An 18,465-nucleotide genomic window follows, 5' to 3' on the forward strand; every position below is an offset into this window, starting at 1 on the left:
CGCCGACATCAGGATGACGCGCACCGAGAATTCGCGGATGCGCGAAAGAAACCAAATTTTTACAGAAATAAAAAAGAATAAAAAATTTAACTACACATGACTTTTTCTAAAAATTACATCTGCCTGGCTACTGTACAAATGGGATCACATCCCTTAAGCAACTGACTACATCTTTTATGCAACCGAAATCGCCGTTCTCGCGAAAAGCCTCTTAGCGCAGAGGACGCCGAGAAGACGTGGTCAGTAGCCGAGGTCAGAGTACTGAGTGCCCGCTATCGCGGACAAGGCTTCTAATTAAATCGGGCGCTAAAGCCCTAGGGAGGAGGGGGAAGGTTCGGTTCTAAGCCGAAAATTTTCGAAGGAGTCCGAGGCGGGCGTGACAAGAACACGACATGCGCGCTCTCTACCAGACAGAACAGAAGGCAACAAACAATCGACTTCTACAGGCCGCAAGAAGAAAGCATAGTGCCTTATGGCGCCGCGGTGCTGCTTTCTAGCAGCGTAAAGGGGAACTAACTGAGGCGGTGAGCTGACTTGCCACCAGGTGTCATTATGGTGAGCTCTACACGCTGGCGACCAGGCCCGCTGTTACTTTTTCTCCGCTAGATGTCGTGGACGTCTCTGTCGGACCAGGGAGAAGTCCTTGAATTAGGCCATCATCTTGGCTAAGTTCCCGTCAGGTCACTGCTCCTTGCTTGATTTCTCAGAACTAACGGGGAGGTGGAGAGAGAGGAAGGGGGGACAGAACTAGCCACTAAGGTGGGAACGCAGGTCCACTGGAGACCCATTCGTGACGAGACTTGCTATTGTCAGCAAGCCTGTAAGAAGTAGCAGCTTGCAGCCCACAAGCTGCTCTATGCAATTTTGGTCATGAAGAGAAATAATATTACAAACTCAAGACGTGACTGTAGGCGAGAGAAATTTCATCCGGGCTGCCCATGTCCACATTAGACAGCAAAATATCAGATAGGCCCCCTGAGAAAGGGGGCTTCGGTCCACGGGCACAAAGTTTAAACACGTGGCGTACACCGGCCTAACAAAAGTAAATCACCCCCTTAACAACCAGATCAATTAAAAAAATAAGATTTCCCAAAAAATTTTAAAATTATAGAAAAATTAAAAAATGTGACGAAATGCCTAATTTCCGGCACAAGGTTTTGACCAAATAAAATGATGACCTTACTGGGAGAAAAGGTGGTGAAACTCAAATTCACCCTCAAATTTTTTCAACCTTTAAAGGTCTGTAACTATATAAAAAAAAAATAGAATTTTATGTGGAAATATAAAGTTGATGTTTGTAATTTTTTTAGAGGGTTTGATTCCAATCCATTTGTTTTTATGAACGCAGGCTTAATGAAAAGAGGCTTACATACTTAACGTACATAATGCTACTTGTTTGGAACCAGATTAAGAAAATTTCCTGCTCTCATTTATTGAATCCGTGCTTTCCCGACTGAGTGTCTAGCGTGCCTGCTACCAGAAAATATCAATAAAAATCTTGATTTTTATGACCAATGCTGCTTTTTTAATTAAACTGCAATTTTTGATGGAATTAATTTAATCATCAGTTACTTAAAATGAGTAAAACATCAATATTTTGGAGCAGTAATCATTCTCTCTTTAATGGCCAGGGAATGATCTATACTTGTAAAAAGACACAAACAAATGTTATTGCAGCACAAACTTTTATTTTCCTATTTTGAAGAATGTTTTGAATTTAAAATTCTTCTTGGCAATAAAGACACTGGAACTATTTTTTGGCAGGAAAAAATACATTTGAGATCACATCTGGTAACAAGAAAGAAACATTTTAACACACATAGGCACTTAACCAATGTAGTCTGAAAGGTCATGGAAAATTGCTTGTTAAGTATGGAAAACTTAAAAAAGTCAGAGAATTAAAATATTCTATGTTTTAAGAAATCTTGTCTTTTGTCTCTTCTTAATTAAGATTACTATTACTGGATTTCTATAATATTATTCCTGTGTATTTTAAAAAATTTCTCTCTGTCTAGTTGGGAGTTAGAGAACATTTTTTGTAAGTTTGAATAATCATCTGCCATTACTTAATGTAGTAGGAATGAATAAATCTGCAAGCAAAATTTTTATTAATTTTTATGTTATAGTTAATGTTTGATTTTGGGTTGTTTTGTATGTAAGTAATTTGTGACAAGTTACTTTAAATTTTGTTCCAAAGTCAGTGAATTATTTAGTAATTATTCTACAATTTTTTATCACAAAATTTTTTCATTACAGAAATTGTCATGAATTAATAGTTAATTTATGCCAAACTCAACACAATTTTGGTAGAAAGTTTGACATGTTTCTTGCATCAACTTTCAGCGATGCTCTCTGTATTTAAATACCATCATAATGTTTTGCAGGCAGTTGTTCATGTATCGAGTGCATATGTGAACAGCAACTTGAGGGAAGCGTCAGAAATGGTCTATCCTGCACCTGACGACGTCGGAAACATAGTTGAAGCTATAGAAGGACGGACAAATGAGGAGCTGGAAAGAGATGAAAAATTGTAAGTTTTTATACTTGCTTTGCTGAGAATGTTTTATTTTGAGCACAGATTACCAGACAAACAGCTTACAGTTTTCATTTGAACCACCAGGTTACAAAAAAAAAATACTTTTTTTTTTACAAAGCTGTAAAATATATTAAATGTGTAGTTTCTGAACTGAACACTTTGAAAAGAAACATCTTCTGAAAGTATCCCTGCATGTAACTGTACATTTACTTGGTATGTATCCATGTAGATTTGCAACAGAAGAAGAGTGGTGTTATGTTTAATGCCTTGTAAGAAATCTTATACATTAATTGGAGGCCACTTAATTTATTCTTTTTAGTTATTTACATTTAATAGCAGGTATGTGTGCAATGGTATCTAATTTATATTTTTTATTAAAATTACTGTTTCACATAATCAATGCATACATATAATTTCCTAGGTCCATAACATTTTAGTTTTTACATGTTTTGACAGCCAAAAGAAGTTAGAAATGAAAATCAAGCAAACCTTTTTTAAGTGTTGTGTGACTACAAACTACATAATTATTTTAAATTATGGTTCAGTAAGTTTGCATGCTGCTAAAGTGAACTATGTGTTCATTAATTGTATCCATATTAGAAATTATTTCTAACATACTGGTCCACTCTGGTTCCAATATCTTTGCAAAGGGTTGACAAATTACACTAACAAGTTCCATTCTGGTACGAAACAAAGGCAAAGAGGTAAACGTTGTAGAGATTTTCTGTAAGCTGATAAATAAATCTAGTAGAAAATATTTGTTTTTATGAGTCATAAAATATTGGCATAATCATCTTAAAATTTTTAAAGCAATCAAAACAGTGAGCAATATCAAAAACATTAAGTTATAATATTGTTACGGCCGTCGACTTACTCTTATCTGTGTCGACCGTAAAGATGGAAATGAAGGGAATATGTACGTGAAATGATGATAATGAAATGAATCGTGAAGGATGATGGGGAAAGGGAATGGAAGTGAATCTACCGGGATCGTATGTGTTCCTGATATCGTGACGGCACGGTCATGAGTATCAGGTTCTGGGGGCGGTTCCACCACTCGTGTTTTTCCTTAATTATCCTTAAGGTAGGGTGACGAGTCCCTATTTGCAAAACATTTTAAATAAAGAGGTTAAGGGTGAACGTTTCCACAAGAACATGTTTATTTCCGCAGTTTCAACTAACAGTTTATTCAGCACATATATCGAGTCTCTACTTTCGGGGTATTTAAATTACAATTTATAACATTCTATTACTAACACATAATTACTGAACCATAGTCGTGCCTATCAGTGATACTGTCGTTAATAAATAAACCGTGCTGTCGGCCATTTCCTAGAGCTTATTCTTAACCTCATTTGTTTCGTTACCAACTGTTGCAGACTAATTTCTCCCAAGTTACGTGACAGTTTTAAATTAATTTATTATTCATAATGTATACCGCGTTATTGTTGAAATGCGTATTCTTAGTTTTTGAAATGAGAGAGAGAGAGATACCAACTATTACCAGCTACATGGGCCTAAGGCCGTTGTGCTGCTGTCTAGTGTTAAACCATCGTCGCATCGTGACTGGTCACTCACCAATCGTCGTCTCGGCGGCGGAGTAGCGTGGCTTCCCACTGACTTTGTGACTGACCTCTTGAATAAAATCTCCCCGTATAAGAAGCCCGTCTTGACCCTGTTTGCGTGTGTTTGTTAATAACATAGACAGTTCCGCTTTGGCGCCGCTTCTGACGTCATTACAAACTCCCCCTCCTTCCCTGTGCCTATGACCGAGTTTCGCTGCGCTGTGACCAAGGTCGTGCCAACTGTGCGCGAGTGGCAACCCCCCTGTTTGTTTCCGCGGCCGTGTTATGCTATCGTTAGCAAACATTCCCCCCAACTCCCGCTTAACCTGTCCTTCAATGTTTCCTGCTGCGTTTGTCATTTCCTCATCGTGTCCCGCTGTTCCTGATTGTCTGGCTAGCTATTAAAAAACAAAAAAGCTTTCCCTGCTATCCTACAGTATTTTCGGCCGTTACAATATAGAACAACTACAAGTTCTCTGCAAGTAAGAACAAGAGTACAACTGATGTACAAAAATGTTTTTGCCACTTGTGATCGTTTGCAACATTCGTAACGTCACACCCAAAAAATTATGTATAATGCCATATCACATAAGTTAACCAACAATCTCACAATATTTTAATCTTGAGCGAGGCTAAATGACAGTAGAGCTGACTTACAAGTGTGCCTAATGCAAAAAAGGAGAGCATATGAATAGAAAAACCACGCAGAACTTCGCAGAAGCGTGCATAACATGATTTCAACAATTACGTGTGGAGCAAAAAGTGATTAAACAATCGCCATAAAATACAGGTAGCATAATGACACCTCAGCATATAAAAACGTGTTCATGTGTAGAAACCACATTAGAAAATGGAAGATTAAACGAAGATTAAATGATACAGATACATTTTCTGTCCAGGGAGAGATCAAGACAACAGCCAGTTCCTGTAGTTATGTTGCGTTAGGCTCAAGCGACTACACATTATAATGGGAAAAATTTACAATACTGGCATGGTAATATAGTAGGTAAATGTCCACGGAAGATGTTACTAGCTTGATGGCCCCCGAATCAACAAGGGCCGGCAATAAATTCTCAAAAATAGAAACATGAACAAAATTATCAAACACCCTGTCGTTGACTTTACGTATTTCACGACTGCGGCGACCAACCTTACGCCCAGCCCCTACACGTTTCCCGGACCATTAGCGCGGTAATGTCCAGTGCGTTTGCAGCGGAAACATTTATGTTGCAATATATCTACGGCCGGTTGCGCACAACCAGACGCTGAGTGACCGAAGGCGTTGCAGTTGGCACACCTGAATCTCTGTGCGCCAGTGACGGGAGCATTAGCCTGTGATGGGCGTGGACTAGTGACGCTCTCAACAGCTACAGGAGGGATTACACTGTCAGGCTTAGCTATGGCAGGTTCATGCCTGGGCAAGTGTGAGGCCACAAATACTCTATTGGATGGGCGTCTAAATTCGCTTACTGGAGGCGGCAAAGAACGCTCGCATTTAGTGGCCCCAAAATCCTCATGATACTTTTTTACCGTCAAAAGCCTGTTTTCTACGTCCCCGCACCACTTCCGAAGGGCCACCAAACTAACAGGCGGTGACAACATAGCACTATTTTGTAACACCAAAGGGATAACATTACCCAAAATAACCTGCACCAACTCTTGTTCTGGCAATCCCAATCCCAGAACGTCTGTGTAGGCTACAACGGAATTCACAAACTGCAGTAAAGACTCGTTTGGGCGTTGGAAACGTAATACAAGATCTCTTTTGCACATCTCCAAGACTCGCGGTGGGCATACAAACTGCAAAACTGAATTTTTGAACTGATCAAAAGAATGACCCTTAGCGATAGTTGGTTAGAATTTGCAAATAAGCATCGCCACAGATGCTTAACAGCGCCTTCATGAACTCGCCCTCACCAACAAGCCTTAGGCTCGCAATCCGGCCCGCAGCTATCAAAATTTCCAACACAGACTTGGGAATATTACCCTCGAGACGAGGTAAGGACTTTAAGGAGAGAAAAAAGAGCTTCGAATTAAATTGCGTGTTGCTAGGACTCACGGATACGGGGGGCTGCCATGGCTGGACGACTTCCGATGCCTCCCAGGCCTCGCGCATCTGGTGGACTAACAATGTCCGCAGGTCAGCAACGTGGCAGATTCGCTGAACTCGATCCCATTCTCAGACAGATACGCCTCGAGTTCTGCTTTCCTCAGTTTGTAGATCCAGGAAACAGCTGGGGTCCCCATGGCATGCAACAGAAATCAACAAACACACCAGAAACAGATCGAGCAGAGTTGCGCAGATTTTGAAGGGTGCTGGGTTCGATAACCAGCAACCTCCGTATCTGCCGACGAAGAGAGTATACAGGGGGGGGGAGGGGTTGCTCTAAGCTTAATTAGAGATGTTTCGTTTCAGTGTGTTGATGAAGTATGCCATCATAGTTTTCCTCAATGAGTACAACCATATCAACATTTATTATTGACGCCAATATAATTACAGATACAAATATAAATACAGCTACAGTCTGTATAACAGGTACAATAATTAAGAGAATTACCTTAATATTTATAATACGCAGGCTAACAGTGCACATGAACTAACAACCGTTACGCAAGAAGTAGAAGCTCTACACAAAACATATTACAAATAAGTAAGCCTCACGCGACCTGAACAAGGTGAACGGGCGGTTGAATGGCTGCCTGCGAAGTTTGATACGCGTGACTTGAAAGAATGCGATTATCGCCACGAAGACACGTCCAACCATAAGGACATTAGGTAACATCGGCCTGACAAACAATTACAAAATTATAATGCAAGTTACATATAAAATGAATAAAAACCAGCGAACACGAACACGAGTGGTGGGACCGGACAAAGCACAAGACTTGAAATGCCACAAAACTACAAAAGAAACGACTACACCGAAAGAGAATTTATAAGGTGGTGGCCGAAACCAAAATTTGATAAACTGGGAAATTATATCAAAGTTAACTTGCATACCGCTGAGCCACCGTCAGCACCAAGCAACAGCTGCTACAAATCAAAGAAACATTTTCCTTATACAGTCCGCTCGTCGTCCGTAATTCGTGCAAAGAGTCACTAAACTCCTACATAATGTACCAAAAACTAAATTTTGGCATAATGAAGGAAGAGACAAGGGTCGCCAGAGCTTAAATACAGTCACGGGGCGTGCCGCGCTTGCGCCGAAGCGCAGGAAGTGGACTAGAGCAAGCGAAGGGAAGGGATGAATGCACTAAAAGGGAAGGAGGGGAAACGGAGTATGAGAGGGGGGGGGGGGGGGAACAGCCACGCCGCGCTGATTCACGCTGATGACGATGAAATTCGTTTCAAGCCAAACAGAACATACCAGCTGCAAAAGTAATTAAAGGGGGTTTTTAAGATTTCAAGTACAGCAGCTTTAAATGTACGATGTTACATAATAAATACACTGTGAGGCTTGTCACAGCAAGACACTAAATCACTTGAGGAGGTAACATACTTTACAGAAAACAACAACCAGCAAAATAATTAAAACCAAAGAGGAAGTTATATGGTGGTAGCCGAAATTGAATTTCAACTAAGTCAAATATTATCAAGAATGTGTATAACATCATTTGACCACCACAAACTATCGCAAATGAAACAAATTATATAAAAATTGCCATGACTCAACCTCGTAGCGATGTGCAGCGAGTGCCTACTCTAATAGAACAGAACCCGAATTACAGGTTACAAGCGTATTTAAGCAAACTGATTAGGACAAGATAGCAAGCATAAGAGCAACCTATAAGGACAGAGTGGGACGGTAATAGAGAGAGGTCATGTGTTCATATTATATGCAGCCAGTAGTGTAGCCATTTGTAAAGTCAAAGTCAAATTTAAAAATATTATTTCAGTATTTGTTTGTTGTACATGTTTTTTAAAAGAATCACTTTTAACCTTTTGAATCCTGGTAACATGTGTGAGTTTTCAAATGCCTTTTTATGGTTACTAAATTAAATGTAACATTGTTTAGGAAAGTATACTAATTTATTATTTTAATAATAATATGTTGTGTATTTTATTTCTTTATTTTTTTGTTCAGGATCTTGAAGGACTATCCTAATGGTTACACCTTGACAAAATTTTTTGCTGAACATGAAGTCGCAAATTGTGAGGAGTTGAAAAGCAAGTCTGCCATTGTACGGCCAAGCATGAGTAAGTAGGAGTTTCTATTTTTTTCCTATTCTAGTGACTAGATTTATATATGTTGAAATAAGAAAAACTATAGCATAGTAACATAATGAGTTTTTTTTTTTACACGCTGTAACTTTCCTCATTGCATTCTTTTATGGATTTTTAGCAGAATTAAAAGCTACTCACCACCTTCAAGACTTATTAATCATACTGCCATTTCCCTCCCCCCCTTCCCAAAAAATTCATCCAAGATTGGGATATGCATCCCTAAATTTACATATTTTTGTTTTAGTACAGTAGAGCACCCCTCAACCGTAATTCCCACAAACGGAACTCCCGATATCCGAAACTAATTTTCAAAAAAAAAAAAAAAAAGTTTCTGCACTGGACTGAGGCGTTTCTGCTTGTGCCTGACTGTACATGCTTTCTAGGCGCGTGCGCGCGCGCACGTCTGTCAGAGAGCTAATTATAGCCAGTCTTTCCCGCGCATTGTGTCGACGAGATGCATGAAGTGTTAAAGCTGGACTCCCAATCATCCGTTTCATCAGTCCGTCACCCGTCCGTCCGTCAATCACGTGACCTGCAGCCAATCAGATGGCCCGAAAAATTCCATTCGTCCGTCCGTCAAAACCTTGCCAAGCTTTAGCTTTTGACGGACCAACGGATGGTCCACCGCCTTGTTAAGTCGATCTTCTTCAATACGACTTTCCGAAAACCGTGTTCAATTTTTTTAATTTCCAATGTATAGAAGGCTGTGTCGTATTGACCTATTATTATTATTGTCATAATAACGGTAAAGATTGCTTATGAGAATGAGCTTTTCGGGAGAAATGCTGATAAATTACGTCCGGGAAAGGGAGCATTTGTATAATATATATAGCAAAGACTATTGGGATAAGCAACTGAGGGAAAAAGCCTGGATAGAAATAGCTTCTTTCTGTTTCCTTTGACGCAGTAATAAAAGAAGCATAACTTTGTTTATTGCTGGCATGACTAATGTTATTTTTAAGACAGCACCCGTTTAATCCACTTGTTAAAGCACGGTTCCCGCCTGTCAACTTATTATCACATTCATAAAAACAAAAGTTAACTATCCCAAGTAAATTATTTTCACCAAAAGTTTACCTACAATTGAGAAAGTATGTGGCGGAAAGTTGTAGCACTGATATTTTAGAATAGTGACGGACGGACGGATGGCGGATGGTGAGTCGGTAATAATTGCCGAGAGAAATAACGGACCGAAATTGACGGATGGACGGGTGACGGACGGATGAAACGGATGATTGGGAGTCCAGCTTTTGTTGTGTATGTGAAATGTAAACTGTGCGTGGCAGTGACTATACACTCTCCCGGAAGTGTGAATCACTAGGACGTCAATACCGAAGTAACACAACACCGCAACTGTAGTCCTAATACCTCCCCTGACCCCTCTGTTTCTTCCTCTTTCCTCACGCACGCACCCACCCACAGTGATAAGAAACACGTGCCTGCCAGATTGCTTGAATGAAGGTCATTCAACCGGCCCGGAGGCCGGCCCTACCGCAACTCCCCTTAACCGGAATTTTCCCATAACCAGAATAGACCTCCCCCTGATGATTCCGGTTGAGGGGTGCTCTACTGTATATGTACTAAAATATATATATATATGTTAATGAATTTGATTATTCATTTGATATGTTCTAGTGGTATACTATGAGGGTCATTCAAAAAGTAACGAGACAAATCGATGTAGCTCAAAACTGGTTTATTTAATCAGAATAAAATGTTACCTATTTTCAACATAATTCCCTCCCTCCCCCAACACTAAACACTTGTCCCATCATTTCCTTAAATTGCATATGCCTTTGGCAAAAAATTCTTTTCGCTGCTTTCGGAGCCACATGTGCACCTGAATCTTGACTTCTTCGTTGGAGCCGTATTTTTTGCCACGTAGAGCTTCCTTAAGGGGACCAAACACATGAAAGTCTGAGGGGGTGAGATGGGGACTGTAAGGAGGGTATGGAAGAGTCTCCCAGCCTAGTTTTTAAATGCATTCTTGCGTTATCTGTGCTGTATGCGGCCGTGGATTGTCGTGAAGCAAAATCACACCTTTTTTCAAAAGTCCACAAAGTTTAGTGCGAATTGCAGGCTTTGATTTGTTTTATTATTTTGTTACATTAATTTGTTACATTTCAATGTGTGAGCTTTTATACAAATATTATTTTTTTCTAAAATTGCAGATATTATTCTGAAGAGTATTTTGTCTTGTGCAGATCAGTTTGTCTTTTAGCCAGGTACGAACTGAGACGTAACATGGTACTTAATTGTTTCTGTGTTGTAATATTCAACAGTTACATCCGCATGGAAAGAACCAGCGCCAGGGTGGACCATATCAAAGAATGGGCCCACTGGGTTTTTCATGGGTGCAGCTAAAGGTGTAGTCCGTCGTTTGCCTGTCAATAAGCATGCAGTTTACGATTATGTTCCTGTTGATGTGGTCGTAAACACCATGTTGGTGTCTGCCTGCTATGTCAGTTCTAAGAGGTAAGCATAAACAATAATTTTTAGAAGGTTTTTATTTTTTTATTTTTACACAGTGGTTTTATTTTACTAATTATTAATAAATTAAGAAATTCATGCTTTAGTTTTAAATTTTGGGTTTTGATGATTACAAGAATATTAATGGCAATTACAAGCTAACAAAGCAGTTTTAAAAGTTATTACATGTCCTTTGGGGAAAAAAAAATTCAGGGAACTCGGGTGCATCTCATTTACATTTTATTAAATTTTTACAGAAATTTGAATAAGCACCTCTTATTTTCTTAGTGGTAAATGCTACATGTTATATTTTTCTGGTCATGTAGTAACACTTAATGCTATAGCAGTACTGAGCAATCACTGTGGTGGCCTTAACCCAGACTGGGATGCCATTCCTGCATTGTTTTATGAATCAAATCAGTACGACACACTCGACTGTTCTATAACATAATGTGAAGCAAAATTGGTCATCGCCTATAATGTGGTCTGTTACAACTTGCTGAAATTGCTGCAGAATCAGGATCATGATTTGCGTACAGTGTTGCTTGTTTTACCACTACAGACTGCCCGAAAATAATTGTCATAATAGTTCAGCAAACATTTCGCACGTCCCATTATTATGTTTGTAATTGGACTCCTGGTCAAGCCTAAAAATAAGGACAAATTCCAGAAATGCAATAGTGCTCATTTTTTTTTAAACAAATTTGAAGTATCCATTTTGATACTTGCAGTCCTGCAATAGAATTTGGATGTTGAGAAATTGTTTGTAAACCAGTTACTGGCAACATTTCTGGTCCCAGCTGTGTTCTGTAGCCATTGTTTGCAAATAATGAATTGTATATGGATTTGTTTTTTATTCTTAGTGGTTTAGAAAGAACTATGATGTTATTAATAACTTTCATCCATAATTGAAGGTTTTGCATCACATCTGTTAATGTGATAAAAAATTAATTTCCTACTATGGTAGTGTATGTACTGACTTCCCAGGTATGTACTACATCTTGCTTTGGCACAGTAATAAAAACAAGGTTAGCAACTTCTAGTAATTTAATGACAAAAATTATACTTTTCATTTCTAATTAATAATCAGGGGACCACAGTGTTTAGTGTTCAAATCACTTCATTCACTAAAGAGATCTGGGTTCAATTCCCAGCAGGGTTAGACTCAGATTTTTGGTAATTTGGAATTTTTGTAGACGTTGCCATGAGCCAATAGGCTTTTTCCCCCATTCATTTATTCCTTTAATACTTTATTTAACTTAATCATCCCTCATCATCTTTAATGACACCAATTTTAACAAGATTTTAAGCCCACATTCGTTTAATTTTTCTATTTATAGAAGTTATGTCCTCTTGGCTTTGTTTTGTTTTCTTTGTACTGAATTACTTTGTCTAGTTTTGCATTCAGTTCTAAATTAAAGGTTTTCTCTTTTCCGTTTCAGCGCAAGTGAAGTGCCGGTTTTTCACTGCACATCAAGCAAAAGCAACCCATTTCGTTGGATCGATATTGATGATCAGATAAACGTGTTTCTTCATCGTTACCCACTGAACGGAGCCGTGTGGTATCCCTATTTGAAGCTGTTGTCAAATATGACACACTTCAAAATATCTGCTTTTTTTGTGCATTTCATACCTGCATATATTTTGGATTTCATCATCAAACTTTCTGGTGGAAGGCCAAGGTAAATAATACTTACTACATTATGGTCTACTTGAATTTATTAACATAAGTTTTGTGTGTCTAGATGTCCAAAACTGTGCTCTGCAATATACTTAAAGTGTACCTTATAACTGCAATATATGCTAAGCTATACTTGCAAAACAAGTACTTCTTTATGTTAGAGATGGGCCGAGACTGGAAAACGTGAGTCGAGCGAGTAGCTTCAGCTCGACCTGGCTCGAAAGTCGGGCTCGTGGTACTTGATAGGACGAGACTCGACGGTATTGTTTTTAAACCCAATAATATTCCGCATTTGCAACAAATATAAAATCACGTACAACTATTATGAAAACATTTTATTTATTTATTTATTACATTTGTGGCATGCCCACCAACAGTTTTGCAACTTTTGAGGTGGGCACGAACATACACAAACACTGTGAAACTTTGTTTTTATGGTGTTACTTCTTGTTTTTAACCTGCCATTTATGCAGTTTTCTTAAAATATGGGTTTACATAAATACAATACCCAGAAAATGTATATGCTGCTATTTTGAGATGAAAATATTCTAATGTCTTCCGAGTACTTTTTTCTACTATAGTATGAATCAATAGTATCTAATGGTTCTTGCAGCATTTAAAAGGTAATCACTTAACTTAAATCAAGTGCATAACCAGCTGAAAGTTAATACCAGTGAAATATATAAATAATTATTATGCAATGCTACTCTGGTTTTATGCGTGAATGTGTAAGTGTTTTAACTGTGTAGTATTATTTCTAAAATTTAATTTTATAAACATGCTATATTGCTGATAGTCATAACTTTCTACATGTATAATATGTAATAAATTTTGATATTCTACGTGACATACCGCACGGTAGAATACATGTAGCTTACATATTTTGTGCACAGAATGTTGTGACCCAACCCTGGGTAAGTATTTTCATTGTTTATTTTAATATATTGCTTTTTATTTTAAATTATCAACTCTTAATTTCAGGTTGGTGCGTCTGCACACAAGCATTGGGAAGTCATTGACGCTCTTGAAGCCATTCATTTTCCTTGAATGGACATTTCATAATGATAATACTCAAATGTTGCACAAATGTTTGAGTGAAGACGAGCGGGAAACATTTGGTGTGGATTTTTCTACACTGAAGTGGCGTGAATACTTTGACGATGTTACTCAGGGTGTGCGTCGCTACCTTCACAAAGAAGAGCCTCGTACACTGGAAGCAGCACGCCGCAAAGATTTTGTGTGAGTAATTAAAGCTGCAATAAAAATTTGTTGGGTATAATGCTACCCTAGAAATATTGAGTTAAGAGCTTAGAAGTTAAAGACAGATTTGCACTTGGTCGTTGCAAGTAGAATTGATATGATACACGACGGTTAAATTTAAATGTCAGGTTTCTTTTCTATGCACCTTGTCGCTTGGCAAAAACTGGCTAATTTTGGTAACTTAATTGTCTGCTAGAATTCATTCTGCTAAATCCTCTCACATTCTGATAATAAACATACTCTTTAGGTTTTGACTTCACTGAAAATGACTTCAGATTTAGGTGCTCCTCCAGACACCACAGTAGAAGTAGCGGATGAGAGTTTAGGGCTAGACGTACTGGAAACGTTGGGCTCTTCTGTGGTAGAAACATTGCTGAGAATCTGTTCAGGGTGGAGTTTTCCACTGTAGGAGTTTAACATGCATAGAAAAGGGGAGGGGTTGTGGCGATGGAGCGTTGAGCTTCAAAATGTTTTTCTGCAAAAATATTTATATTCTCCCATCCACCTTTCGTATCAACAGAGCACTGGTGCAGGGCAAGGGGAGAAAATAAGATGCGTTGAAAAAGTTTGGAAAACTGTTCAAAGGTGTCTACTGTCCAGTGCGATTGGTTACCTGTTCCCACTGATATTAAGCGTTGCTAAAACTTCAGTCACAGTTTTTGTACCCGAGGCGACAGAATGTTTGCATGTCAACTTACAAATGAAATTTAAATTATTTTTTAAATGGCAAAGAAATATCATGGTATTTTGTAACAACTTATTTATTAAAATAAAAATTTTTAAATGCATTTAATTAATTATGGAACAGTTATAGCTTGAATCCTTTTGTGTGTAAAGATTTACCCACAAATTTCAACTAACAATTCTTTATAGTTTTGAACATACCTTAGATTTTGAAAATTTCCACATAATGAACCATAATTTTAGTTGGAAATTTTAAAAAAATATTAAATCATACTTCAAAAAGCTCAATCTTCAGTAAGTAACTACTACTGAATCATTAAAAAATGTATTGTTATTTTGACTATGATACTGGTGGACCATTCTCTGTAAGAAGTACACTGCCACGTGAACTCTTACCTGTAGTCCTTGTGACTAATTTTTGTGTGAAGAAATAGAGTACCAAATGTTTTGTTGTTGTGTCAGTGTGAGTAAATGCCTAAATTGTTTTAAATCGTAACATAAATTAAAATAATTTGAATATATATGTATTTTTTAAAATTATTTAGTATTGCATGTTTCTGATGTGTTTTTTTTTTTTTGTTGCAGGTTATTTGTTCTACATGTCCTCCTGATGTTGTTTATGTTTGGTGGCATCTGGTTCGCTGGCACATTGTTCTTTGGAACAACAGCTTTAAGTCTAGTTATTCCACTGATTGCATACATGTTATTCAGCATTTTGTAATATGTTTTTTGTTGTGCAGCTATAATGGATATGGAATCTTGAAAATGTATCTAGTGTATTTAGTCTTTTTATTCTTGTTTGTTTTTCAAGTATGTTGAATTCAGGGTATTTTTTACTGAGTTGCATATTTGAGTATAACTGTAAGATCATAAAGTAGAATTTTACTTTTACTTTGTATTTTTTATGAAGGTTTTGATATTATTTTTGTTTATATGACTCTATCACATTGTAGTTTAGGTAAAGTAACATGTTATACTAGAAGAGGTTAAAGAAAACTTTACGTGTACATTCAAGTTTTGCATTTAACATCATTATAAATTCTACAAAAACCAAAACTGTAAATTTGATTGCTTTAGATTTTTTTTTAATTTTTTTTTTAGTTTGGTTGTGCTTCTGACATTAGGTAAAAGAATTTTAATACAGTGAATTCTCTTTGTAAAGAACTTTATAAGTGTGCACTGCCTTATAGCCAAAAATACTAGTTTGGACCTTTTTTGGAAATGTTCAGTGTTTGCTTTTGGTAAATATGATGTCAAGAACATCTTGTGCAGAATGTCCACTGTGTAGTGGCTTCTGGTTCTTCATCTTATTCTGTACCATGGGCTGACAGATCATATGCCACTTTATAATAGTGGAACTGTTTGGTTACAGTCTGATTAATTGTGGTAAACAAAAACAAGATTGTTGCCAACATTGTAGCAGTGTGACATCTTGAAATGGTATGATCTAACAAAGAGAAAAATGTATGTTAATGTTTTAAATGAAAATTCTTTGTAATTAAAGACATAAAAAACATAGTAGCATAAAATTTTAAAAGTGAGAGAAGTATATTACATATTTTGTAATTCATAACTCATAGTTAAAAGAAAATTGGATGGCATAAAGATATTTGAAAAAAGTTAGCATCTTTCGGTTCCCATCTCTCGCTCCATAACTGCATGCTGTAGTTTATGCCTATGCTGTTGGTACCCCTACATTTAAGTAAATAAACACAGTGAATCCTGAAAACAAGCTTAATGTTTACGGTTTCTTTGTAAATAAACAAGAACAGTTACATCTACATATTAAAAAACTTTGATCAAAATTCTTGAGACGTAAATATGTTTGGCTTACCAAGATAATTTGAGTATTGGTGACAAAATACTTAGATTTATGCATGAATTTAAAGGGACCAACATTTTTATACGCTATGGATTTATAGAGGGAATTCACTGTGTGTAGCAGTTAAAGAAATTAATTTTTAAACATTTCCGTTCCATTAAAAATAGATTTTGTTGTGAATATTGTAAAATATAGATTTATTATTTTCAAATAAACATTTTTGGAAGACTTATTATACTCCCACCTAATATTTTATTCTTCTACCCAATATTGTAGTCTTATTTCAGATTGAGGATAAATATGTTCACATTAACTTGTGTTTTGTCAGTCATATGAAACTATCAAATTCTTAGAGACAGAAATGTGCAACTCTGCAATTGCAATGATTTTTGTTCTGTAAATTATCTAAAACAAAAGTAACTAGTTTTGGTGGCCACAAAATAAAAAAATTGACAATTTTTAACAAGGTGTCATTATAACAAACTACTCTACTAACTGCCTGAAGTAAATTCCTGTTAAGAAATTTCTCAATGTACTTACAATTTTGACATATTAACAGGGAAAAGTTATTAAAAGGGTAAAATTGTATGTAGTTATAGGTCAAGTGTTAAATTTTATAAACTTATGAGGAGGATATGTTCTTACTGTATTTGTGACTAAAAAATTAAGCTAAGGTGGGAGAGTAAGAGTCTAGAAGAAATATATATGCTGTGTTTGTGGTATACTGGTGTTCAGACTACATGTAACAACAAAGTTGTAATAACCTTATCTGTATACTTGAACTAAGCATTTGACTTGTAATATAACCCTCATTAAATAATATTAGTTATTTTTTTATGAATTTTATTCTATTGAGATACTGTCCCATTAATACCATTGGCTTATAATCACTTTACAACATATCCATGCAGTGTGGTGGTTACTGAATACAAGATGAATAACATTGTATTAAATAGTAAATAAAATTTCATCACATCATACAGTAAGATGTCAGATATCAGTAGAGATGAAGGCTGAGCATATTTTCAGTAACCCTGAGGCTGCAGATTTGTCTTATTATGAAATAAAATTTAATTCAGTATGAAAAGAAAAAAAGGAAAAATTTTTTTCCATTATGATTCCTAGAAATTATTTCAAGCTGGTATTTTTCAGTGAACAAATGATGATAAAACTAGATTTTCATCTTTCGACAACCTTTACTTATAACCTACGTTTTCATTATATTTTTAGTGGGCATTATAATGTAGATATAAATCTCAACCTTGTTTCAGTAGAGTTATGTTTTATGGTTGTGTTTGAAGTTAAATCTTGTATTAATTGTCTCTTTGTCATATATTGTACATAATAGCCTTTTAAAATAATATTAGGATGAGGGACGATAATTTGCTGAAGAATGCAGCATTTACAGTGATCCATAATTACATAAATCAGTTAAAATGATATTGTATTTTTTTTTTATTTGGGTAATATCTCTTTGTAGCTTTGAATTGAACTTGCACTAAGCCACACATATTACAACATTTTTGGAACAAATTTTTTTTTTTTTAATTTTTATAGCGTAACCATTAAATCATGTCTGTTTCAAGTATAAAAGTTATGTTAGAAAATATATTAATAAATTAAAGTTGTACATTTTGACAGTTTTTGTATTGATAGACAACAGATAGTTAAAGTGTAAATTATTTTGATTTTGACATGAAATACAAAAGCTAAATAAACAGTGGTGATTCTGGTTCAGACACATATGCTGTGAGCAATTGAAAACTAAAAGAATTACTCATGACAATAATCCTTGATAAAAATTTAAATTTATAATTAATTGGGTTTTATCTCTAAATGACTGCTAGTAACAAAAATGTTTACAAAATGTAACAAGCTGACAAGGTCGGGGGATTCGGTAGTATTTATAACGTACTTTTAGTGGGCACCACTAGGGGGTGTCTAGGGGGCACGGACCCGGCGAGAAGACTCTGTCTCAGGCGTGACGTAGCCCGTGTGGCGGCGTGACTCGTTTCCCCCTTCAGCAATTACCCTAACCACTGACCTGGCCCGCTCTCAGCGTCGAGCACGCTGTTTATAAAAGCCACGCAGTGGGATCTCAGGGCGCCCCACACGCCGACAAACAACACTCGAAGCACGCAAACACAATGGCTCTATGAAAACGCCTCGCGGCACGACAGGCACAGCTGTGGTCCAACCACCTCGATAGACGCACAAAGGCGA

The 18,465-nt window shown here is 36.8% G+C and overlaps 1 protein-coding gene across 1 annotated transcript in view; it reads left to right on the plus strand.

Annotated features, from left to right (window-relative positions):
- Positions 1–17,075, plus strand: part of LOC134529831 (putative fatty acyl-CoA reductase CG8306) — a 35,170-nt gene extending 18,095 nt beyond the window's left edge. Inside the window, exons 4-9 of the mRNA XM_063364321.1 lie at positions 2,385–2,530; positions 8,187–8,299; positions 10,609–10,801; positions 12,238–12,477; positions 13,458–13,715; positions 15,006–17,075. Coding sequence (XP_063220391.1) covers positions 2,385–2,530; positions 8,187–8,299; positions 10,609–10,801; positions 12,238–12,477; positions 13,458–13,715; positions 15,006–15,141 — 1,086 coding nt within the window. The 3' untranslated portion in view covers positions 15,142–17,075. The remainder of the gene's footprint in view (positions 1–2,384; positions 2,531–8,186; positions 8,300–10,608; positions 10,802–12,237; positions 12,478–13,457; positions 13,716–15,005) is intronic.
- Positions 17,076–18,465: the final 1,390 nt, after the last annotated feature.

The sequence above is a fragment of the Bacillus rossius genome, chromosome 2, assembly GCF_032445375.1.
Source record: "Bacillus rossius redtenbacheri isolate Brsri chromosome 2, Brsri_v3, whole genome shotgun sequence".
Classification (NCBI taxonomy): Eukaryota; Metazoa; Arthropoda; class Insecta; order Phasmatodea; family Bacillidae; genus Bacillus; species Bacillus rossius.